Source organism: Sceloporus undulatus, chromosome 5 (assembly GCF_019175285.1).
Source record: "Sceloporus undulatus isolate JIND9_A2432 ecotype Alabama chromosome 5, SceUnd_v1.1, whole genome shotgun sequence".
Classification (NCBI taxonomy): domain Eukaryota; kingdom Metazoa; phylum Chordata; class Lepidosauria; order Squamata; family Phrynosomatidae; genus Sceloporus; species Sceloporus undulatus.
Window position 1 is genome coordinate 53883807 of NC_056526.1, and position 23915 is coordinate 53907721.

The 23915-nt window shown below is 28.1% G+C and overlaps 1 protein-coding gene across 2 annotated transcripts; it reads right to left on the reverse strand.

Annotated features, from left to right (window-relative positions):
• Nucleotides 1-1126: 1126 nt before the first annotated feature.
• On the reverse strand, nt 1127-9906 carry LOC121931471 (glioma pathogenesis-related protein 1-like). 2 transcript variants are annotated; one of them, XM_042469285.1, is made up of 6 exons: nt 9629-9904; nt 6760-7005; nt 5611-5717; nt 2968-3056; nt 1567-1596; nt 1137-1478 (listed from the first exon to the last, which is right to left on the reverse strand). In XM_042469285.1, the coding sequence occupies exons 1-6, from the start codon at nt 9809-9811 to the stop codon at nt 1324-1326; spliced, it is 810 nt and encodes a 269-aa protein (XP_042325219.1). In that variant the 5' UTR covers nt 9812-9904; the 3' UTR covers nt 1137-1323. The 2 variants fall into 2 exon arrangements, with proteins under 2 accessions (XP_042325221.1, XP_042325219.1); XM_042469287.1 differs by lacking the exon at nt 1567-1596 and having other exon boundaries at nt 1127-1478; nt 9629-9906.
• Nucleotides 9907-23915: the final 14009 nt, after the last annotated feature.

Consider the following 23915-nt stretch of genomic DNA (forward strand, 5'->3'; position numbering starts at 1 on the left):
CTCCACTACTCACTTTTCAAAGTCAGAAGTGAATTTTCACTCTGTTTAATTTTTGATGGTTTGCGCAGTTCCTAGAGGGTCATGGGGCAGAAAACTGGCCTAGATATTTGCTAAAGATATTGACAGGCACTATAGGCTATATTTCAAAGGACGGAATTGGCAAAATCACATTCAAATATTTCCTGCCTGAAAAACTTGTGTATAATTAATGGGGTTGCCATATGTTGACATATGTTTCCCTCCCTGAAAAACTCATGTATAATTAATTAATGGGGTTGCCATATGTTGACAGGTGACTTGAAGGCACATACAGTAATATTCTTACTGAACAAAGCGTAAGAGAAAAAAAAGCTGGCTTGGGACGCAACAGGTGCTTGGAAAATCCTTTCCCTAGGCTCTTCTCCCACTGACTGCCATCTTGACTGAGCGGGTGACCAATACATAAAATTTTTAATTTGAGCTACCATATATACAGTACTCGGCTATAAGTCTAAAAATTTATGCCCCCAAATTGACCCCGAAGTCCCAGCTCGACTTATTTACGAGTCAGTATGGTAATGTGATAGTAGCGCTTTCAGATTTCCCCATGTGGCCGGGAGAGAGTTTCTTTTTCTCTTGGGCCAAGTAGAAAGTTCTGGGAGATTGACTGCTGCTAAATAAACAGAGTCTCTCTCCTGCCCATGCTGTCTGCTGCTGTGTGGGGAGTCAAGGGTGTAAGCAAAGATGAAATACTGAAGCAAAAAGCATCAGTTAGAGTCCCTCCTGCTGTGCACACACATACACACACTGAAGGCGCCTCCAGGTTTTACCCTTGACATATCCACAGGTCATGGCAAAATCCATAATTTTGGCCCCCAAACCTGTCCTCGTCTTATACATGAGGTCGATTTATAGTCGAGTATACACGGTAATATTAATATTTGTCATAACAGGAATTGCAAGCATTCTAGAAAAGATCTGAAACCAAACAGGCCACTGTGTGAAAAAAAAATGCAAAAGCATTTATTAGTTACAGCTTGTGAACTATGCTAAACAAACTTGTTTTTAATATTATTAACATTTATTTTCACACATTTGTAAAAAATATTAAGTATTACACTGTGTTTTATTTTGTAACAGTACCTTCTATTCCAAATTGCCTTAATATAGAACATACATTTTTTTAAATAATTAGAGAAGAATTCAAGTTATCATAAGAACAATGAAATGAACTAAATTTACTTTGAAAACACCGGAAAATAATTTCATCCTTAATGCAAATTTATATGTTAGCTTTCTAATAAAATCACAGGAATGTTTTTGTGAATTAAATAATATGAAAAATTATTTTTGAAAATTTAATCCAGGGTAACGGAGTTTTAACAAATAAACAGCTACAAAGGCTAGAAACATTAACAAAGGCCTTAAAATTGCAACAGCTATACATGGAGAACGACATCTAATCTCGAGTTTATAAGGTGGATACCAGTTTGAATAACCTGTTTAAAAATGAAAGAGAATTTTTATTGGATATAAATTTTGTTTTTGAAATAACTTTAAAATACAAAATAGAGGTGAAGTACATACTGCTATTTTGTTGTTCACGTTGAGGATTTCCTAGAAAAAAAATAGTCATAGCAAATGAAGAAATGCTTTAAAATATTAAATTTTACATTTGAGGAACACCATGACAAAGAATGAGAGAGCATTTCTATTAAATTCTATTATCCGTAACATATAACGAAATATAAAGTCAAAGTCCCTTTTCCATCTCAGCCTCTTAGGATTTTAGAAGACTATGTATAACAGTTTAAAAATCAAATTAGTTATTTTAACTGAGTGAAACATGTACCAGATTGCTAGGCTTTTGCCCCTTTCCTTTCATAGTGCAAATTGTATTAAAGCACACCAAGAATGGGGGGAAATACATTAATACTCATACACTAGATAGGATATGTTAGCCTCTCTCCAGAAATCATACTTCATTGCAGAATTCACACTGAACTATGACCAGCTCAGCTACGTAGTGCTAGAGAAGGGGTGGGAGAGTCCACTCTAGCTGCAGGCAGGTTGGGACCATGCTAACCACACGGTCTGCTCCCAAAATCAGCAGAGGGAATGAGAGGTTGTACTTATCGAGAATAGTTATTCTGGGGTGGCCACAACAATCCATCACAATTATCTAGCCCTGACCTAAACCTACTTAAGTCTATAAATATCTAGTCTATACACACACACATACACACACACACACACACACACACACACACACACACACACACGTCCATCCATCCCCCACCCCAATCTGGGTGGTAGTTGTGTCAATCTGGGTGGGTGTGGATTGCTTCTCCTGCTATCCCAGAATGACTACCTCTCATTTGAACTGATTAGCAATGTTGCCAATTCTAAGACTGTCTTTGCTGAGGTTATTGCCACAAGAAAAGCTAATTCAAATGTAAGTATTCTTAATGAAGAATCTTTTTATTAGCTCAAAAGGAGAAGGGCTAAGTCTGTTCAAAACGAAATTTAAATCCCATGTAGGGCAACGATGTAGAGTAGGATATATTGTAATTTTTGTAAACCTTAAAAATCCCTTAACATGAGGTTGTGCAGACAAAGCTATTCCGTTACCAGTTACTACCCAAAATTACAGACAATACAGGCACTTGTCTCAGAGACAGTGCTTGTCCTCAATTCAGAAGTGATTTTGGGCCAAAACACACTGCTGAAATTATCCAGTTTGAGACCACTTTAACTGCTCTGGCTCATTGCTAGAGAATTCTGAGAACTGTAGTTTTGTGAGACATTTAGCCTTCTCTTTTTGAGAGCTCTGGTGCCACAATAAGCTACAGTTCACAGAATTCATTAGCACTGAACCAGGGCAGTTAAAGCGGCCTCAAACTGGATTATTTCTGCAGTGTGTTTTGGCCCTTTGACAAGATAATTGTGTATTTTATTTATGTTTGTTTCATTCAGTTCTATACTTACTACAGAGGTTATTCTGACAAGTGTTTCCTGTTGGGCACTCACTACATGGCACCCCTGCTTTATAAGGACGCACTCCTCTATAGTTGCCCCTAAAGAAAAAGGGTTTCAGACAATAAGAACATAGTCAGTACACAAAAAAACCAAAAACCCTGACATTTAAATTATAAACAACTGCAAATATGATAAAAAGGTTTAGAGCAGGGGTAGGCAACCTGCGGCCCGCGGGCCGGATGCGGCCCAGCGAGGCCTTGGGACCGGCCCCAGCCTGGTCCTGCTGCCGATTGCCGCCGGGGCCTTTGGCGTCTCGCACAAGGGGCATGGTGGGGCAATTGTTTATAGAAGCCTCTGAAACATGCATTTATCTTAACATTTTTTTAAAAATCAGCAAATTTTTTCACGTGTCCTCCATTTTTTATTTAAAAAGTGCCCTCCATTTGAAAATTTTGTCCTACATTTGTCCCAGTTTATTTATTTATTTAATTTAAAAAAATATATATTTAATTATTTATTTTTTTGCTTCGGCCCCCCATTAGTTTAGGACAGAGAGTGAATTACCATATTTCTTTACAATGATTTGCAGAGGCTCTCTTGGGGTGTCAAGCAGACTTTTCCTAGCATCTGCTACATAAACTGGGAATTGAATATGGGATTGATGGCCTCTCTCACAAGTGTAACACCATTAAATGGCTGTACTGAGATCCATGGAGACATGATTTAGTTGGCTGGAATTAAGCCCAAATGAACATGATAAGGATGGAGTAGGGAAGCAAAGGTATGCAGCAAGCAGGAGGATAAGCTTCAAACTTATAAAGAGCAAATAATGCAAAGGAAAACAGAGAAAAGACTGACTGGAAAGATTGAAAAGGAAGAAACATAGCAGATGGTTTTTATTTTTTTAAAATAAAGATTTGGGGAATCATTACTTGCATCCTTATCACACTACACCTTTATACCACAGCAGTGGTTTGGGCCCACTTTTGTCTCAGCCTTATTGCATGATGCTTGTGGTGGTTCTCCTGGTGCCCCTGTGCTGTACAGTTAGTGGGAACATGATTCTGTTTCATACTGAAAATAAACTGTTAATGACTCCCTTTCCTGCTATGAATCAGTAACCAGTTTGTGTGTGGATGTCTCATTCCACTTCATAGTGAGAACGATCAATTAGTGGGTGTGTTGTCTGTCAGTGTGGTCTGCTTGTCCCTCCTTTAGGGATTCCCAAGGAAATCTTTAGCAGAGAAACCTGATTACTTCTGGTGCTTGGGCTGGGAGAACAAAATCTCCCAAGAGAATAGTGATGTTTTCTGTGATATATGCTCTTGAAACCCTTTTCTGATTTTTTTAAAAAGAAAATTATTTTATATACATGGTTTGCTGTGATAGTGCAATAGAACTGATATCCTGGAATGTTAAGCCTCTGTTGCATGGAGGTGTTTTCAGAATGTTTCTCCACTGCATTTCTGTGCTACCACACACCACAGTGTTGCCAACACAGTGTTACTTTTGAAATAATATATTTTTTATTTTTTATAAAGTAATAGTGTAATAAGGTTATTGCAACATGTCCTAATAGTGTTATTATGGCTTAATGAGTACAAATGAAGTGTTTTTTGAACAGGACAACCTGAAACTGACTAGCAAGATAAACACTTTTATTTCTACAGGAGAAAGATATTAAAAAATGGTGGGCAATGGTATGGTCAATTTCTCCTTCTGTGTCACCTCTTACAAGAGATTTCAACAGTTATAAGATTGCTATGAAATCATGTTTTAATAGTATTACTGCTATTTTTTAAAACAACAGCAACAACAACAACAACAACAAATAAATATATTGAAGCAAATCAATCACAAAGTACAAGGTGGGGCAAATGGAGTGGTGATAACGGCATTAATGCAGATAAAAAAAAACTGTGCAAACACTATTATATATGCCAAGGGTGTGATACATAGTGTCAACAATCAGCTGAAGCTGTTTTTGAACAGTACAACTTGGCATAACAACATGGTGTGATAAGGATCTTGGTTTGAAAGAGAGAGAAATACACAGTCTTCAGCTCTCACTTTTGATAAACAGTGAATGAAGGCCTGGAGAGGTTCTGAGGCCTCTCAACTGATATTACAGGGAACTGAAAACAGGGAAAGAAATCTTGTGAAGACTACCAGAACTGTGAACACAAACAAACAAGCTTCATTTGTATACCGCTTCATACTGCCTAAGCAGTGTCCAAGCGGTTTACAACTGTGAGCTAATTTGCCCCCAACAATCTGGGTACTCATTTTAGCGCCCTCGGAAGGATGCAAGCCTGAGTCAAGCTTGAGCTCTCTTGCTGGTCTTGAACTCGCAACTTTGTGGTTTTGAATGAGTGGCTGCAGTACGGGCATTTAACCACTGCGCCACCAGTTTTCATATATAATGTTCCTTCCTTTTTACAGTACTTTGGTATTTTAGATCAGAATGTTCATTGCCAAAGATAGGTGCTACAAGATCTCTCTAATACTAAATCAATATTCTGGTTATTCTTCATATATTAATAATGAGACAAATGTGAATCAAATTAATTCAGTTAAAAATAGCCACAATGTTAGAATATTTTCTCTGTGAATAACTGAGTCTGAAGATGACTGTAAGTCTTATTAACTTACACTGGAGCATAATCACACACTAGAATTCCTGCGTTTTTGCCAGCTCCAGTCACTTGACGGCAGAAAGCAATAGCACAGCCAACTTTATAAGAAGAAGCCCAAACAACCTAGAAGAAAATATGTTTTATTGTATGTCAAACATATATGCTCTGTTAAGAGTTCCTTTCTAAAATTTAGTTTCTCTCAAATTCCTTCCCATTTTTATACCTTTTATCAAGGAGACCCTTACTCCTTCAGCTGTATACAGAGAGGTGTTCCCCATCTGGTCAGTTATTTTTGATCTGAGATAACTGGGTATTTACACACATTTAAATAAACTTGTGGAAACTAGACTTTGCAAACTATTAGATAGAATTAATCTCTTGTCCTATCTGCTGCTGAAAAGTACTTATTTCAAGACTGTTCAAAACTGAAATTTGGCCACAAGACTAGGATATGTTCCCCAATTCTGATTTATATTAATATTTCATCTTCTGATAACAAATTCTATAACACAGAATGTTTTCTTTTTTAAAATTTATCAATTGCTTCTAATTAATTTCAGCATGTCTATGCCAGAACTAAAAAATGACTTGGAGGCACACAACACCAACAACAATGTATTTTGTAACTAATCAGCCTTTATTATGATGTAAAGGCAAAGCAAAAGTACTGTTTAGGGGTTTATCACATTGAGGCAAATTGCTGAAATCCCGTGCAGAAACAGGATTTAAAAGTTGGGGGGGGGGGGGAACCCTGCAAAAGCAGGTTGTTCTTCAGACGTGTTTGTGTAAACAACGTGACGTTAACCCAAACGAAAAGTCACCAAAACCCACTCCTTTTTACTCTTAGAAGTAAAAAGGAGTGGGTTTTGGCAACGTTCCATTCGGGTTAGTTGTGTTATTTCTCCTTCACACAAACATCGTCTGAAAATCTACCCGGTTTTGTGTGGTTTCCCCCCACTTTTTGTTCTGGTTAACCCCCAATGTCATTTGAAAATCTACCCACTTTTGTGGGTTATTTCTACTTTAAATTCAGTTTCTGCACGGGATCCGTCCCGTGTGATAAACTATGAAATGCTACTGTAACACCATGATTTTACTCTCACAAATTCTTAATATTATGCTTCAAAGTTTGTAGGCTATATAAGCAGAGAAGAATAAAACTTACCTGAGTATAATGACCACATACTCTTGTACAACGATGGGTATTGTAATCGTAGAATCTTAGCTCCGAGTTAAACGCTCCAATGGCAGCAGTTACATTAAATGGTTTTTTGCTGGCAGATCCCATCCACATGTTTTCTCCAAAAGGCCTAAATTTAGGATCTGGGTGAATTTTAATGTCTTTATTGTGAGCCCAGATACATTTCTTTGCATATGCTTTAGCTATTCTAGCTAAAGCTACATCATATGTCTGCAAATAAAAAAGCATTATGACACTTAGCAAATGCTCAACCTCTGCTAAATGTTCTATATGATCTATTTACTTATGTCAAAATCAAAGTTTGTATTTTGATACCTTTTATAAAAATCTTTTAAAGTAAGTAGGTAGTTAAAACTCTGGAATTTTTCTATTAAATATTCTGGTAGCTACTAAAAAGCACACATGTATTTCCTGAGGACGATTCCTATGAAAATGTGATCAATATTAAAACATTTTTTTTTTAGAATATGGACTTTAACAAACCAATGTAGTTCTTGAAGTTTTAGAAAGTAACAGGGGAACTGAAGTGAATGCCTGGCCTCTGGGCAAAATTCAGCCTGGCAAAGGTCTGGTACTCCAAAATGCAGGCCTCCCATCTTCCCTATTCTAGGCTGCATCTGCACTGCAGAAATAATGCAGTTTGACACCACTTTAACTGCCATTACTTCATGCTATGTAATTTTGGGAACTGTATTTCACTGTGGCATGAGAGCTCGCTGACAGAGAAGGCTAAATGTCTCACAAAAATACAATTTCCAGAATCCCATAGCACTGAGCCATGGCAGTTAAAGTGGGGTCAAAGTGGATTATTTCTGCAGTGTGGATGCAGCCCTTGCCAGGTCACTAATCAGAGACAAAGGAATCTCTTTTCTGTCCCTGTCTGTGCATTCATTTCTATGATGTTTTAGTTGAGGCTACTTTGATCCTTAATCTCTCGACTGTGTTTTGAGCCAGGAATCTGTTTATGTATTTATTTCAACTTTATCCCACCTTTCTGACAGCTCAGGAGAGAAGGCGGCTCACATCACGTTAAAAAAAATAGTACACTAAAAAACTATTTGATACAAAGTATTAAAATAATATAAACAGCTCTGTTTAAAAAGCTAATTATCAACAGCTAAAGACACATCAAAATACAGTATAGTAGAAAGATAAAAGCATAATACACCTCATTAAAAATATCCTTCTATCACATCAGTTTAAATGCCAAAGTCCTGCCTAAATGGAATGGTCTTTGCCTGCCAGCGGAAAGAGAGTAACAGGGGCCAAAGTGTTTGTGACATTAAAAGCTAGTGACAGCAGGGGATGCTTCCAAATTCCCTCAAATCATTTGGCCTACATTCATTTCTCCTTGGATTCCCTGCCCCAATCAGCTAACATTCGTTTTAACGAACATCCGTGTGAATTCCCCTTCACATTGACAGCTTCCTTGGACCCCACCCCATGGGTTTTTTTTTTTGTTTAATTGTTTATTTTAGTGCACTGTTTTGTGCACAAGACTACTAATAACCATCTCTTCACCTTAGATGATACTGTGTTGTCTACATTAAGGCACACATATGAGTTTTCTGTTACTATATAATGGAAAGGAGCATCTTTAGGTTTCCAGGATGCATTATCTGGTCAGCTGTCAGCTAAAAAGTGCAATTAGTAAGTAAGAATTAGCTCCTGATAGCCTATATTGTAACCATAAGTGGAATATCAAGGCTGAAAGCTTTCCCTAGGCTATATGAGCGTCCATGAGGGAAGAAAACATGAAACAAACTTCCAAATTTTCCAGATGTCCTTTTGGACCCACATGTGCAGCTGTGGCCATTGGTGCTTTCTAACTCAGATATATCAGATTGTTGGAAAATACATTATCTGTTTATTTCTTCCCTCCTCAATGCCACTTAATTTGCAAGGTCCAAATAGTGCTACTCTGCTTACATAAAAGGGTGGCTGGAGTCCCCAGTGGGATCACTCTTGTTAAGAACTGGACAAATAACAGCAACATATTGTGATGGGACCCTACCTGTCCCATGAAATACTCAGATTGATGATCCCATACCAATGGGGAATTAAATATTTATTAAAAGATTTATACAGTATTGTATACTGTATAATTGTAACAACTCAGGAGAGAATATAATATACAGGACTCTGCTTTAAGTGGCCTGGATCAGTGCTGGGGGAATCCTGAGAATTGTAATTCATTGTGGCACCGGAACTTTCTGACAACGAAGTCTCACAAAAGTTATGATTCCCAGAATTCCCTAGCATGGAGCCAAGGCAGTTAAAGTGGCCTCAAACCAGATTATTTCTCCAGTGTATTTTGGACCCCAATGTGCTATTTAATCCCTGAGAGCCCTTTAACACAATTATAACGTTAGGGATTTGCAGTTTAGTCAAGGGCATCGAGACTTCTCAGCCTGAGCACTCTGGTCCCCTCACCAAGCCACAAATCCCAGGACTGATGTTGCCATGACAGTTAATAAGTAGAAATCAAAGCAAACTCATCCCTCCATATTTGCAGCTTTTGATTATTCATGAATTTGATCAATATGTTCTCTTTAGGGATATTTCGGTCCCCCAGTGCAACTTTGACTAAAAGTTGCATTGAAAGACCTAGAGAAAACTCTACTAGGGTTTTGTAGCTCCTCCAGTGCAGTTCTATGGCCAGTGATTGTTGCACTGGAGGAGCTAGAGAGGTATCCTCTCAGGTAAAAGAACATGGTGTTTTTGTTATTTGTGGTGTTTTCCATATTCATGGGGGTCTTTCGCCCCTAACCCTAGCCATGTGGAGGAACGAGTGTATTATAATTTCACTTTCCCTTCAATGCACAAGACACACCATGTACAGCATGTCAGTGGCTGAGGGCTTGACTTGGCTCCTGAATTTGTTGTGGGCATCGATATATTCTTTGATAAAGGTCTTGTTGTCAATATCGGGGTAAGGGGCAAACTTATGGCTCCAGCCCACTCCTGGGAGGACGACCAGCCCCACAAAAAGGCAGCCCCAGAACCGCCTCATCATCTTGGCTGCAGAGAAAAAGCCCTGACAGGAGAAAGCGCGGGAGTGCGCGCGCACCCAACGACTCCCGTCTCTAACTGTCGAAGGGGCGAAATGCTACTCAGTCCGTCAGATGGGCCACTCCAAACAACGCCCCCCCCGCGCGAGCGAATGGATTCTTCCACTTTGTTTTCTTGTTTTGGTTTTGATTTTGAACTTGTGATTGTTGAATTTTGTTTTTTGCTTGATTTGTTGTTTTTTTTTTAGAATTGATTTTTGTTTTGTTGTGTTTTTTTGTTTTTTGATTTTGTTGTTGTGATTTTTGATTGTTGTTTGTTTTGAAATTGTTTGTTTGTTTTTTGATTTTGATTGGATGTTTTGTTTTTTTGGTTGTTGTGTGTTTGTTGTTGTTTTGTTGTTGTTTTTGAATTGTTTGAATTTTGATTTTTGTTATTTTGATGAATTATTTTTTTTTTTGTTTTGAAATAATTTTTTTTTCTTTGTGTTTTTTGTTTTTGTTTGTTTTTGTGTTTTTTTGGTTGTGAATTTGTTTGTTTTTTTTTTGTTTTGTTGTTGTTTTTTGGATGTCTTTTTTTGTGTTTTGTTTTATGTTGTTTTTTCTTTGATTGATTTGTTTGTTTTTTTTTGTTTGAATTTGTTTTTTGTTTTGAAATTTTTTTTTTGTTGTTTTTGTTTTGATTTTTGATTGATTTTGTTTTTGTTTTTTTTTTTGTTTTTTGTTGTTTTTTTTTTTTGTGAATTGATTGTTGATTTTTTTTTTGTTGTTTTTTTTGTTGTTTTTTTGTTTTTTTTTTTGTTTTGTTTGAACTTGGGTTTGTTTTTGTGTTTTGTTTGTTTTGACTTTGGTTGACTTGATTTGTTGTTTTTTTTTGTTGTGATTGTTGTTTTTTTTTTGATGCATGTTGAAATGTTGTTTTGATTTTTTGTTGATTTTGTTTGATTTAATGTTGTTTTGATTTTTTTTTTTGTTTTGTTGAATTTTTTGTATTTTTTTTTTTGTGTTGATTGATGTTTTGTTTTGTTTTTTGTTTGTGTTTGGTTTTGTTTTGAATTTTTGATGTGAATTGTTTGAATGATTTGTTTGTTTTTGTTTTGTTTTGATTTGTTTTTGAAATAGTTTATTGTTTGTTTTTTTTGATTTGGATCTTGGTATTTTTTGTGATTGTGAATTTTTTTTTTTGTTGATTTTTGTTGTTTGATCTTTTTGTTTGGTTCGTTGTTTTTTTGTTTCTGATTTTTTTTTGTGTTGTTTTGTGGTTTTTTTCTTTGTTGAATTGTTGTTGTTGTTTTTTGTTTTTGTTTTGTTGATTTTGTTGTTGTTTTTGTTTTTTGGTTTTTGTTTTTTTTGATGTGTTTTGTTTTTGTTGATGTTTTTGTTGTTTTTTTTGTTTTGTTTTTGTTTTTTTGACTTTTTTTTTTTTTTTGTTGTTGAATTGTTGTTGTTGTTTTTTTGTTTTGTTTGATTTTTGTTTTTTGGTTGAAAATTGTTTTGTTTGATTGTGATGTTTTTTTGTTTTTTCTTTTTTTTTGTTTGTTTTTTTGTTTTGTTGTTTTTTGTGCATTTTTTGTTGTTTTTTGTGATTTTTTTGTTTGTTTTTGTTTGATTTGTTGTTTATTTGTTGTTTTTTTTGTTTTTTGATGTTTTGATTTTCTTTTTGTGGTTGAATGATGTTTGTTTTGTTTTTTTGAATTTGTTTTTTTTTGTTTTTGTTTGAATTTTTTTGTGTTTTTTTTTTTTTTTTGTGACTTGTTTTTGTTTTTGTTTTTGTGGTGTTGTTTTGATTTTGTTTGTTTTTTTTGTTTTGTTGATTTTTGTTGTGAATCTTGATTTTTTTTTGTTTTTTGTTTTTTTGTGTTTGCTTGTTTTTTTGTTTGATTTTTTTTTTTGTTTGTTTGTTTGTTGTGTTTGTTTTGTTTTTTGTTGTTTTTTTGTTGATGTTGGTGTTTGATTGTTGTTTTTTTTTTTTTTTTGTTTTTTTTGTTTTTTTTTTTTTTTTGATGTTTTTTTTGAAATACGTTTTTTGTTTTCTTTTTTTTTTGGTGTTTTTTGGTTGCTTTGTTTTGAATTTTGTTTTTGAATTTTTTTTGTTTGATTTTTGTTTTTTTTTTTTGATTTGTTGATTTTTTTTGTTGACTTTTTTGATTTGTTTTGTGGTTTTGTTTTTTGCATTTGGAATTGTTGTTGAACTTGTGTTTTTTGAATTTTTGGAAGTTGTTTTGATTTTTTTTTTTTGTTTGAATTTTGTTTTTTTGAATTTGAATTTGTTGTTGTTTTTTTTTTTGTTTTCTTGAATGTTGTTTTTTTTGAATTTTTTTTTTTGTTTTTTTATTTTTTGTGATTGTTTTTTGAATTTGATTTTGTTTTGTGTTTTTGATTTTTGATGTTTTTTGTTGTGTTGTTTGTTTTGATGTTGTTTTGAAATTTGGTTGTGTCTTTGTTTTTTTTTTTTTTGATGATTTGAATGTGATTGAATTTGATTTTTGTGTTTTTTTTTTTTGTTGTTGTTATTGTTGATTTTTTGTTTGTTTTGTTTTTTTTTTTGATGTTTTTTTTTGTTGTGTTTTTTGTTGGATTTGTTTTTTTGGTTTGAAATTTTTTTTTGTTTCTTGTCTTGTGATTTGTTTGATTTTTTTTTTGAATGTGGTTTTTTTTTTTTTTTCTTTTTTTTTTTTTTGTTTGTTTGAGTTTTGTTTGTTTGTTTGTTTTGAAATTTTTGTTTTTGTTTTGTTTGACCCCCCCCCCCCCCCTCCCCCCCTCCCTCCCCCATGAATTTTTCTTTGGTCTTTTTTTTGTGTTGATTTTTTTTTTTTTTTTGTTTTTGGTTTTTGTGTTTTTTTGTTGATTTTCTGAAATTTTGTTTTTTGGATTTTTGTTTTTTTTTTTTGAATTTTTTTTTCTGATTTTGTTTTTTTTTTGTTTGTTGATGTTGTTTTGTTTTTTTGTTTTGTTGTTGTTTGTTTTGTTTGATTGAATTGTGATTTGATTTGTTTTTTTTTTTGTTTTTTGCTTGTTGTGTGTTTATTTTTTTTGTGTTTTTGTTGTTGTTTTGTTGTTTTGAATATTTTTGATTTTTTGGATTTTTTTTTTTTGTTTTGTTTTTTGTTTTTTTTTGGGGTTTTTGACTTTTTGTTTGATGAATTTTTGTTTGTGATTTTTTATTGTTTTTTGTGTTTTTTGTTTGTGTTTGATTTGTGTGTTTTTGTTGCTTTTTTGATTTTTTTTGGTGTTTTGTTGTTTTTTTTTGTTTTTTTTTTGTTTGTTGTGTTTTTTTGTTTTTATTGTTTTTTTTTTTTTTTTGTTTTTTTGTTTGTTTTTGTTTTTTTGTTGTGTGTTTTTGATTTTGTTTTGTTTTTTTGAAGGTTTTTTTGTTGAATTTGTTTTTTTGTTTTTTTTTTGTTTTTTTTTATTTTTGTTGTTTTTTGTGCATTTTTTTCTTTTTTTTGTTGTTTGTTGTTTTGTTGTTTTTTGATTTTTTTGTTGTTTTTGTTTTGTTTTTGTGTGGTTCTTTGTTTTTTGTTTGTGGATTTTTGATGTTTGGTAATTTTTTGAATTTGTTGAATTTTTTGTTTTGTGTTTTTGATTTTTTTGTTGTTTTTGAGTTTGTTGAATGATTTTTTGTTTTGTTGTGTTTTTGATTTTTGTTTTTGTTGTTTGTTTGTTGTGTTTTTTTTTTTGATTTGTTTTTTTTTTTGTTTTTTGTTTTGTGTTGTTTTGTTTTTTGTTTGTTTGTTGTGTTTGTTTGATTATTTGATGTTTTTTTTTTTTTTTGTTTGTTTGTGATTGTGTTTTTTTTATGTGTTTGTTTTGTTTGTTTGTGTTTTTTGTTTGTGTTTGCTTGTTGTTGCTTGAATTTTTTTGCTGAAAATTTTTTTTGTTTTGTTTTTGATTGTTTTGTTTGTTTTTGTGAATTTTTTTTTTGTTTGTTTTGGTTGTTGTGTTGTTTGATTGTTTGTTTGTGATTTGTGAACTTTTTGTTGATTGAAAATTGTTTTTCTTGATTGTTTGTTGTTGTTTTTTTTTGTTTGATTTTGTTTTTTTTGATTTTTTCTTGAATTGTTTTTGTTTGTGTTTTTTGTTTTTTGAAATTGTTTGTTTTTGTTTTTTTTTGATTTGTGGTGTTTTTGATTGCTTTTGAACTGTTTTTCTATGACTTGATTTTGTTTTGTTGTTTTTTGATTGTGTTTGTTTTTTGATGTGTTTTTGTTTGTTGTTGTTGTTTTTTGTTTGTTTTTTTTTTTGTTTTGTTTGTTTTTTTGTTTTGAATTGTGTTGTTTGTTGAAATTTTTTTTTTTTTTTTTGTTTGTTGTTTGTTGTTGTTTTTTTGTTGATTTGTTGTTTGTTGTTTTGAATTATTTGTTTTTTTTTTCTTTTTGAATTTTTGTTTTTGTTTTTTTTTGTTTTTGATTGTTTTGTTCTCTTTTTTTGTTTTTTTTTGTTGTTTTGTTTTATTTGTTTTGATTGTTGTTGATTTTGTGTTTTTGTTGTTTTTGTTTTTTGTTTTCTTGTTTTTGATGTTGTTTTTGCTGTGATGTTGATGTTGAATTCTTTTGTTGTTTGATTTTTTTTTGTTTGTGTTTTTTGTGGATTTTTTTTTTGTTGAAATTTGTTTTGATGTTGTGGATTTTTGTTTTGAATTGAATTTTGTTTTTGTGTTTTGTTTGTTTGTTTGTTTTGTTTGTTTTTGTTTGGATTTTTTTTGATTGTTGTTTTTTTTTTGTTTTTTGTTTGTTTGTGTTTGTTGTTTGTGATTTTCCTGTTGATTTGTTGTTTTGATTTTTTTTTTTTGGTTTGTTTTTTTGTTTGGTTTTTTGAATTTGTTGTTGTTGAATTGTTGTTGTGTTTGTTTTGTTTTTGTGTTTTTTGTTGATTTTTGTTTTGTGCTTTTTTTTTTGTTTGTTTTGTTTGTTGTTTTGATTTGTTTTTCGTTTTGATTTTGTTTTGTGTTTTGATTTTGTTGTGAATTTGTTTTTTTTTGTTTGTTTTTTTTTGTTTTTGTTTTGTGTTTGTCTGTTGTTGATTTTTGATGTTTGTTTTTTTTTTTTTTTGGTTTGAACTTTGTTTGTTGTTATTGTTTTTTGTGTTGTTTGATTTGTTTTTGATTTTTTGGTTTGTTTTTTTTTTTTTTTTTTTGAATTTTGTGTGTTTTTTTTTTTACTTTGTTTTTGAAATTTTTTTTGAATGTTGTTTGTTTTTTTTTTTTTGTGAGTTGTTTGATATTTTCTTTGTTTTGTTGATTTTTGTTTTTTTTTTTTTGTTTTGTGTTTTTTTTTTCTTTTTGTTTGTTTTGTTTTTTTTGTTTTTTTGATTTTTGGTATTGTTTTTTTTTGTTTTTGAAATACGTTGTTGTTTTTTGATTGTGATTTGTTTTTTTTGTTTTTGTTTTTTTTTTTGTTGATGTTGTGATTTGTTTTTGTTGTTTTTTTTTTGTTTCTTGTTTTTTGTTTGTTGATTTGTTGTTGTTTGTTGTTTTTTTGTTTTTTGGTTTTTTGATTTTTTTTTTTTTTTTTTGTTGTTTTTTGTTGCTTTTTGATTTTGATTTTGTTTTTTTTTGTTTTGTTTTTCTTTTTTTTTTGTTTGTGAATTGTTTGTTGAAGTTGTTTTTTTTTTTGAATTGTTGTTTTTGTTGTTTTTGTTGTTTTTTTTGTTGATTTTGTTTAATGTGTTTGTTGAATGTTTGTATTTGTTTGTTTGTTTTTTTTGTGTGAATGATTTTGTGTGTTTTTTTTTTTTTTTTGAGTTTTTTGTTTTTTTTTGTTGATTTTTGTGTTTTTTGATTGTTTTTCGTTTTTGTTGGATTGATTTTGTTTCGATTTTTTTTGTTTTGTTGTTTTTTGTTTTTGAATTTTTTTTGATTGATTGTGTTTTTTTTTTTTTTTTTTGAATTTTTTGTGTTTGATGTTTTTGTTGATTCTTTTTGTGATTTGATTTTTTGTTTTTGAATGACTTTGTGATTTTGTTTTGTTTTTTTTTTTTTGTTGTTTTTTGACTTTGTTGTTTTTGTGATTGTTTTTTTTGTTGGTTTTTTTTGCTTGGTTTTTTTTTTGGTTTTTTGTTGATTTTGTTTTGACTTGTTTTGTTTGGGTTTTGTTGATTTTTTGTTTTGATTGAATTTTTTTCGTTTTTGTTTTTTTTTTGTTTGATCTGTTTTCTTTGTTTTTTTTGTTGGGATGTTTTTTTTTTTTTTTGTTGTTTGATTTGTTTGTTGTGTGTTTGTTTGTTGTTTTTTGTTTTTTGTGTTTTTTTTTTTTTGTTGTTTTTGTTTTTTTTTGATTGTTTGTTGAAATTGAATTGTTTTGTTTGATTTTGCTTGAATTTTTGTTTTTTTGTGTTGTGTTTTTTTTCTTGTGATTGTTTTTTTTTGTGTGTTTGATTTTTTTTTGTTTATTGTGTTTTTGTGTTGTTGTTGTTGATTGATTTTTTGTTTTTTGTTGATGTTGATTGTTGTGAATGATTTTTTGTTGTTGATGTTTTGTTGTTGTTTTTTTTTGTGATTTTTTTGTGATGTTTTTTTTTGTTGATTTTTTTTTTTGTTCTGCTTTTTTTTTTGTTTTTTTTGTCTTTGTTGACTTTTGAATGAATGTTTGTTTTTGTTTTGATTTTGTTTGTGATTTGAATTTTTGTTTTTTTTTTTTTTTTGAATTTGGTTTTTGTTTGTTGAATTTTGTTGTTTTTTGTTGTTGTTTTTTTTTGAATTTTTTTTTTTTTGTTATTGTTCTTGTTTTTTTTTTGTTGATTTTTGATTTTTGTTTGTGTTGTTTGTTTGTTTTTTGATTTGTGTTTTTCTTGTTGTTTTTTTGTTTGAAAATTTTGTGTTTTGTTTGTTTTTTCTCTTTTGTTTTTTTGTTTTGAATGTGAAGTTTTTTGTGTTTTTTTGTTTGAATTTGTTTTTTTTGTGTTTATTGGTTTTTTTTTTGTGTTTTGTTTGTTGAATTTTTTTTGTTGTTTTTGTTGTTTTTTTTGTTTTGATTGAATTTTGTTTTTTTGTTTGTTTGTTTTTTTTTTGATTTGTGTTTTTATTTGTTGATGATTTTTTTTTTGGTTTTTTTTTTGGGGAACATTTTTTTTTTTGTTGTTTTTGTTGTGTTTTTTTGTTCTTTTTTTTTTTTGTTGTTTTTTGTGTTTTATTTTTTTTGATTTGTTGTTTTTTTGCTTGATTTTGACATTTTTTTTGATTTGATTCTTGTTTTGAAATTTGTTTTTTGATTGTTGTTGTGTGTTTTTTTTGTTGTTTTTTGTTTTGGATTTTTTTTTTTTTTTGTTTTGTTTGTTTGTGAATTTTTTGTTTGTTGTGTTATTTTTTTTGTTTTTTTTTTTTGTTTGTTTTTTTTTTTTGTTTTTTTGATTTTGTTTGTTTTTGTTTTGTTTTTTTTTTGATTTGTTGTTTTTGTTTTGTTGTTTTTTTGTTTTTTCTCTTGTTTGTTTTGTTTGTTTTTTTTTTGTGTTTGTTTGTTTTTTTGTTTTTGTTTTTGCTTTTTTTTGTTGATTTTTTGTTGTTTGTGAATTATTGTTTTATTTTGTTTCTTTGTTGTTTTGTTTTTGAATTTTGGTTTTTTCTGTTTGTTTTTTTGTGCTTTTTTTGTGTTTTTGAAATTTGATGTTTGCTGAAATGTTTCTTTTTTTGAATTTGTTTTTTTTTTGTTGATTTGATTGATTATTGTTCTTTGATTTTTTTTGGTTCTTTGGTTTGTTTTTTTTTGATGAATTTTGATAATAGATTTTTTGTTTTTGGGGTTTGTTTTGAATTTTGTTTTGTTTTTTTTTTTTTTGGATTTGATTTTTTTGTTGTTTTGTTTTTTGTTTTGTTTTTGTTTTCTTGTTTGTGTTTGGTTTTTTTTTGTTTGTGTTTTGTGTGTTTTTTTGTTGAATTGTTTTTTTGATTGATTTTTGTTTTTTTGTCTCTTTTTGTTTTTTTTTTTCTTGTTTTTGAATTGATTTTTGTGTGTTGATTTTTTTGTTTTTGTTGTTTTGTTTTTTGTTTTTTTTGTTTTTTTTGTTTGTTTTGTTGATGATTTTTTGTGTTGTTTTTTTGTGTTTTTTTTTTTTTTCTGTTTTTGTTTTGTGTTGTTTTTTGTTTTTTGTTTTTTGTTTTTGTTTTGATTGATTTTGTTTTTTGGATTTTTTTTGTTTGTGTTGTTTGTGTTTGTTTTTTTTTGTTTTTTTTTGTTGAACTTTTTTTTTCTTTTTGTTTTTTTGTTTTTTTTTTTTGCTTTTTTTTTTTGTTTTTTTTTTTGATTTGTTTTTTTTTGTGTTTTTGTGTTTGTTGTTGGTTTGTGAATTTGTTTTGTTTTTTTTTTTTTTGGTTGTTGTTTTTTTGTTTTGTTGTTGTTTGATTTTGTTTGTTGTTTTTGTTTTGTTTTTTTTTTCTGTATTTTTTTTTTTTTTTGAATTTTTTTTTTTTTTTTGTTTGTTTTTTGTTTTTTTGTTTTTTTTTTTTTTTTTGATTTTTTTATTTTTTTCTTTTGTGTTTGTGTGTTTTTTTTGATGTTTGGTGTTTTTTGTTTTGTTTTTTTGTTTGTTTTTTTTTTTTTGTGTGATTTTTGATTTTTTTTTTTTCTTTTGTTTGTTTGTTTTGTTGAAAAGTTTTGTTTTGATTGTTTTTTGTGTGATTTTTTGAATGTTTTTTTTTGTTTTGTTGATTTTTTTGAATTTGTTGTTTGTGTATTTGATTGCTTGCTTGTTGTTTGTGAATTTTCTGTTTTCTTGTTTTTGTTTGTGAATTTATTGGCTTTGGATTGTTGTTTGTTTGTTTTTGGTTTTTGGGTTTTTTTGTTTTTTGTTTTTCTTTTTTTTTGTTGTTTTTTTGATTTTGAATTGTTTGTTGTTGATTTTGTTTTTTTTTTGTTGATTTGTTGAATTGATTTGTGTTTTTGTTTTGATTGTTTTTTTTTCATTTTTTTTTTGTTTTTTGATGATTGAATTTTTTTGAATGTGTTTTCTTTTTTTTTGTGCCTTTGTTTGCGTTGTTTGTGTTTTTTTTTTTTTTGTGTGATTTTTTTTCTTTTTTTTTTTGTTGTTTGTTTGTTTTTTTGTTTGTTTTTGATTTTTTTTTTGATTTTGTTGGATGTTGGTTTTTTTTTTGTTTTGTGTATGTTTCTTTTGTGTTGATTTGGATTTTTGTTTTTTTTTTTTTTTTTTTTTTTGGTTTTTTTTTTTTTTGGATGTTTTGTGATTTATTTTGAACTTGATTTGAAATAAGTTGTTGTTGTTTTTTGAAATCGAATTTGTTTTTGATTGTTTTTGAATGTTTTGTTTTTTTGTGTGTTTGTTTGTGTTGTTGGTTTTTTGTTTGTTTTTTGTTTTTTGTGCTTTTTTGTTTGATTGAATTTTTTTTTGTGTGATTTGTTTTATTGTTTGAACTTTTGAGTTTGTTTTTTGATGTTGTTTTTGATGTGGTTTGATTGTGATTTTTTTTTTGATGTTTTGATTTGATTTTGTTTTTTTTTTTTTTGTTTGTTGAAATTTTGTTTTGTTTGATTTTTTTGTTTTTGATTTTTTGTTTTTGTCTGTTTGGTTTGTTTTGTTTTTGTTTGATTTGTTCTTTTTGTTGTGTTCTTTTTTTTTTGTTTTTTGTTTTTTTTTGTTTTTTGTTTTTTGAATTGCTTTTTTGTTTATTTGAAATGTTTTTTTTGTTGTTTTGTTTTTTTTTGTTTGACTTTTGTTTTTTGTTCTGTTTTTTGAAATTTGATTTTTGTTTTTGTTTTTTTTGAATTTTGTGATTGGTGTTTTGTGTTTTTTTTGTTTGTTGTTGTTTTATTGTTTTTTTTGTTGTTTTGATTTTTTTTTGAAGTTGTTTTTTTTTCTGTTGTTTTGTGTTTTTTGATTTGGTTTTTTTGTGTTTTGATTTGTTGTTTTTTTTGAATGTTGTTTTTTGATGATTTTTTGTTGTTTGATTTTTTTTTTGTTTTTTGTTTTTTTTTGTTGTTGTGTTTGATTTTTTTTTTTTGTATTTGATTTTGTGTTTTGATTTTGAAGTTGTTTTTTTTGTTTTTGTTTTTTTTCTTTTTTTTTTGTCTTTGTTTTGTTGTTTTTGTCTTGAAATTTTGTGTGACTTTGTTTTTGTTTTGTTTTTTTTTTTTTTTGTGTTTGTTTTTTTGTTTGTTGTTTGTTTTGTTTGTTTTTTTTGGTTTTTTTTTTTTGTTGAATTTTTGTTGTTTTTTGTTGTGTTTTGCTTTTTGAATTGTTTGTGTTTTTTTTTTTTTTGATTCTTTTTTTTTTTTTTTTTTGTTGTTTTTTTTTTTTTTGTTTTTTTTTGTTTCTTTGTTTTTTTGATTGTTGTTTGTTTGTTTTTTTTTTTGTTTGTTTTGTTTTTTTTGTTTTTTTTTGTTTTTGTGTTGTTTTGAACTTTGTTGTTGTTGTTTTGTGTGTTTTTGTTGTTTGTTTGTTTTTTTTGTTTTTGTGTTTGTTTTTTGTTGTGTTTTTTTTGATTTTGTGATTTTGTTTGTTTTGTTGATTTTTTTTTTTTTTTTTTTTTTTTTTTTTTTTGATTTTTTGAATTGATGTTGAATTTTTTTGTTTGTTTGTTGTTGTTTTTGTTGTGTTTTGTTGTTGTTTGTGATTTGTCTTTTTTGTTGATGTTTTTTATTTGTTTTTGTTTTTGTTTTGATTGTGAATTTTTTTTTTTGTTTTTTTTTTTTTGGTTTTGTTTTGTTGTTTTTGTCCTTTGTTGTTTGTTTTAATTGTTTTTTTTTTTTGTTGTTGTTTTTTTGTGTTGATTTTTTTGTTTTTGTGTTTTGGTTGTTGTGTGATTTGTTTGTGTTTTGAATTTTTGAATTTTTTTTTTTTTGTTTTTTTTGCAATTCTGGACTTTGTTTTTTTTGTTGTTTTTTGTTTTTTGAATTTTTTGGTGGTTTTGTTTTTTTGTTTTTTGTGATTTTGTTTATTGTTTGTTGAATTTTTTTTTTTTTTGTTTTGCTTCTTTTTTTGTTTTGTTCTTTGTTTGTTTGTTGTTTTGTTTGTTTTGTTGTTTTTCTTGATTTTTGTTTTTTTTTGAATTTTTTGCAATTTTTTGATTTTCTCTTTTTTTTTTTTGGAATTGTTTTTTTCGTTTTTTTTTTGTGTGATTTGTTTTTTGTTTTTTCTTTGTGATTTGTTGTTGTTTTTTGGGTTTTTTGTTGTTTTGATTGTTTTTTTTGATTTTGTTTTGTTTTTTTGTTTTTTTTGTTGTTTTTGATTTTTGTTTGATTTTTTTGTTGCTGTTGATTTTGTTTTTTTTTTTTTTTTTGTTTTGTTGGATTGTTTGAAATCTTTTTGTTGATTTTTTGATTTGTTTTTTTTGGTTTGGTTTTTTTGTTTTTTTTTTTTGTGATGTTTTGATTTTGTTGATATTTGTTTTGTTATTGATTTTTTTTTTGTTGGTTTTTTTTTTTTGTTGATTGTTTTTTGTTTTTTGATTGTTTTTGATTTTTTTGTTTTTTTTTTCTGATTTTTGATTTTTTGATTTTGATTGTGAATTTTTTTGAACAACAATGTTTGATTTTTTTTTTTTTTTTGTTTTTGATGATTGTTGTTTTTTGTTTGGTTTTTTTTTTTGATTTGTTTGTCTTGTTTCTTTTTGTTTTGTTTTTTTGAATTTGTTATTGTGTTTTTCTTTTTTTTTTTGTTTGTTTTGTTTTTTGTTTTTTTTGTTTTTTTTTTTTTTTTTTGTTTTGATTTGTTTTTTTTTTTGTTTTGTTGTTTGTTGTTTGTTTGAGTTTGTTTTTTTTTGTTTGTTGAATTTTTGTGTGTTGTTTTGTGAATTTTTTGTTTATTTGTTGTTTGTTGTTTTTTTTGTTTTTTTTTGTTTTGAATGTTTTTTTGTTTTTTTTTTTTTTTTTGTTGTTTGATTTTTTGTTGTTGTGTTTGAAATTGAATTTTGTGTTTGTTTTTTTTTTTTTTTATGTTTTTTGTTGTTTTTTTTTTTTTTGAGTTTTGTTTTTGTTTTTTTGTCTTTTGTTGTTGTGTTTGTTTTGATTTGTTTTTTTGTTTCTTTTGTGTTGGTTTGTGTTGTTTTTATTTTGTTTGTTTTTTGTTGATTTTTTTGATTTTTTGTGAAATAAAGTTTTTTTGTTGTGTTTTATTTTTTTTTGATGATGATGTTGTTTTTTTTTTTTTGTTGTTGTTTGATTGTTTTTTGTGTTGTTTGTTGTTTGTGATTTTTTTGTTTGTTTGTTTTGTTTGATTGATGGTGTTGTGAATTGGTTGATTTGTGTTTTTTTTTGTTTTTTGTTGAAAGTTTGTTTTTTTTTTTTTTTTTGATTTTTTTGAAGTGTGATTTGTTTTTTTTTTGTTGTTTTTTTTTTATTGTTGTTTTGTTTGTTTTTGTTTTGAAATTTTTATTTTTTTTTTTGAATTGTTTTTTGTTTTTTTTTTTGTGTTTGAAATGTTTTTTTTTTTTTGTTTGTTGTTTGTTTGAATTTGTTTTTTTTTGTGTGTTTTGTTTTTTTTTGATTTGTGTTTTTGTTTGTTGATTTTGTTTGTTTTTTTTGTTTTTTGAAGTTGGTTTTTTCTTGTTTTGAATATGTTTTTTTTTTGGGTTTTTTGTTTTTTTTGAATTTTTTTGATTTTTGATTTTTGTTTTGTTTTGATGATTTTTTTGTTTGATTTTTTTTTTTTGTTTTTGTTTGATTTTTTTTGAACTGTTTTGAGTTTTTCTGTGTTGTTTTTTTGTTTTTTTTTTTTTCTTTTTTTTGATTGTTGAATTTGTTTTTTTTTTTTTTGTTGTTTTTGTTTTTTGTTTGTGTGTTTGAAATTTGTTGTTGTTGTTTTGGTTTTTTGTTGTGTATTTGTTTTTTTGTTGTTGTTTTGTTTGTTTTTGATTGTTCTTTTTTTGAGTTTTGTTGAATTTGATGTTTGTGTTTGATTTTTTGTTTTTTTTGAATTTTGAATGTTTTTTCTTTTGTTTTTTTTTGTGATGTTTGCATTTTTTTTGATGTTTTGTTTTTTGTTTGTTGTTATTTTTTTTTTTTTGTGATTGTCTGTTTGTGTTGTTTTTGTTTGAATTTTTTTGTTGTTTTTTTTTTTTGATTGTATTTTTGTTTTTTGTTGTTTTTTGTTTTTTTGGTTGTTTTTGTTTTTTTCTTTTTTGTTTTTTTTTTTGTTTTTTTTGTTGATTTTGTTTTTTTGTTTTTTTTGTTGTTTTGATTGTTTTTTGTTTTTTGTTGTTTTTTTTGAATTTTTTTTTTAATTTTGCTTTTTTTTTTTTTGTTTTTTTGTTGTTTTTCTTTTTTTGATTTGTTTTTGTTTTTTTTTTTGGTTTTTTTTGTTTGGTTGTTTTTTGATTTTTTTTTTTTCTCTTTTTTTGTTTTGTGGTTTTTGTGATTTTGTTGTTTTTTTTGTTTTGTTGAATTTGTTTGTGTTTTTTTTTTTGTTTGTTTTTTTGTTTTTTTTGATGTTTTTTTTTTTGTGATCTTTTTTTGTTTTTGTTTTTTTGATTTTTTGTTTTTTGTTTTTGATGTTGATTGTTATTTTTTTGTTTTTTATTGATTTTTGGTTTTTGTGTTTTGACTTTGTTTTGTTTTTGTTGTTTTTGTGATTTGTTTTTTTGATTGTTGCTTGTTTGTTTTTTTTTTGTTTGTGTCTTTTTTGATTTTTTTTGGTTGATTGTTTTTTTTTTTTTTTGTTTGTTGTTTTTTTGTGAAATAAGATGGGCAACAGTTGGGAAGCAGAAACTATACTAGACCCCTGAAGGGTGCACCTCCAGTTTGTTTTTTAAATCCAATACCCAGTGAGATGGAAGGCACATTACCAAATTTTCTACATGTTGGTTAATTGTTGAACCAGATGAGGCTTTTTCCAACCATTTTTCCAGTTGTGTGGGGGGGGGGAGGCCTTGGTCACTTGCTTTTGGGAAAAGGCCTTCAGGGCCTAAAATGGCCAGGGAGGGGGATTCAAAAAAAAAAATTAGAAGTCTGAATGACATACAAACAGGTTTGAGATTTCTTGAAGCCAGCAAGCTGCATGTTTTCCACCCTGCACTAGAAAAACACTTCATGAATTCAGAAGAACAGCTAGGGTACACAAATCAACCACAGCATGAGATGTGGACAGCAAATCTAATATTTCCCCTGTGTTTATGTCCTGGTAATTATCACATTTGGGTGGTTGATAATAATTTCAGAAAAATAACTA

What these genes read in the sequence shown, in the direction of transcription:
- LOC121931471 (XM_042469285.1), bottom strand. Translation starts at nt 9,811, where the DNA reads ATGATGAGGCGGTTCTGGGGCTGCCTTTTTGTGGGGCTGGTCGTCCTC. An exon ending in CCACTGACATGCTGTACATG is followed by an intron (nt 7,006 to 9,628) that starts GTGTGTCTTGTG and finishes TTTTATTTGCAG; the next exon opens with ACATATGATGTAGCTTTAGC. An exon ending in TATGTGGTCATTATACTCAG is followed by an intron (nt 5,718 to 6,759) that starts GTAAGTTTTATT and finishes ATTTTCTTCTAG; the next exon opens with GTTGTTTGGGCTTCTTCTTA.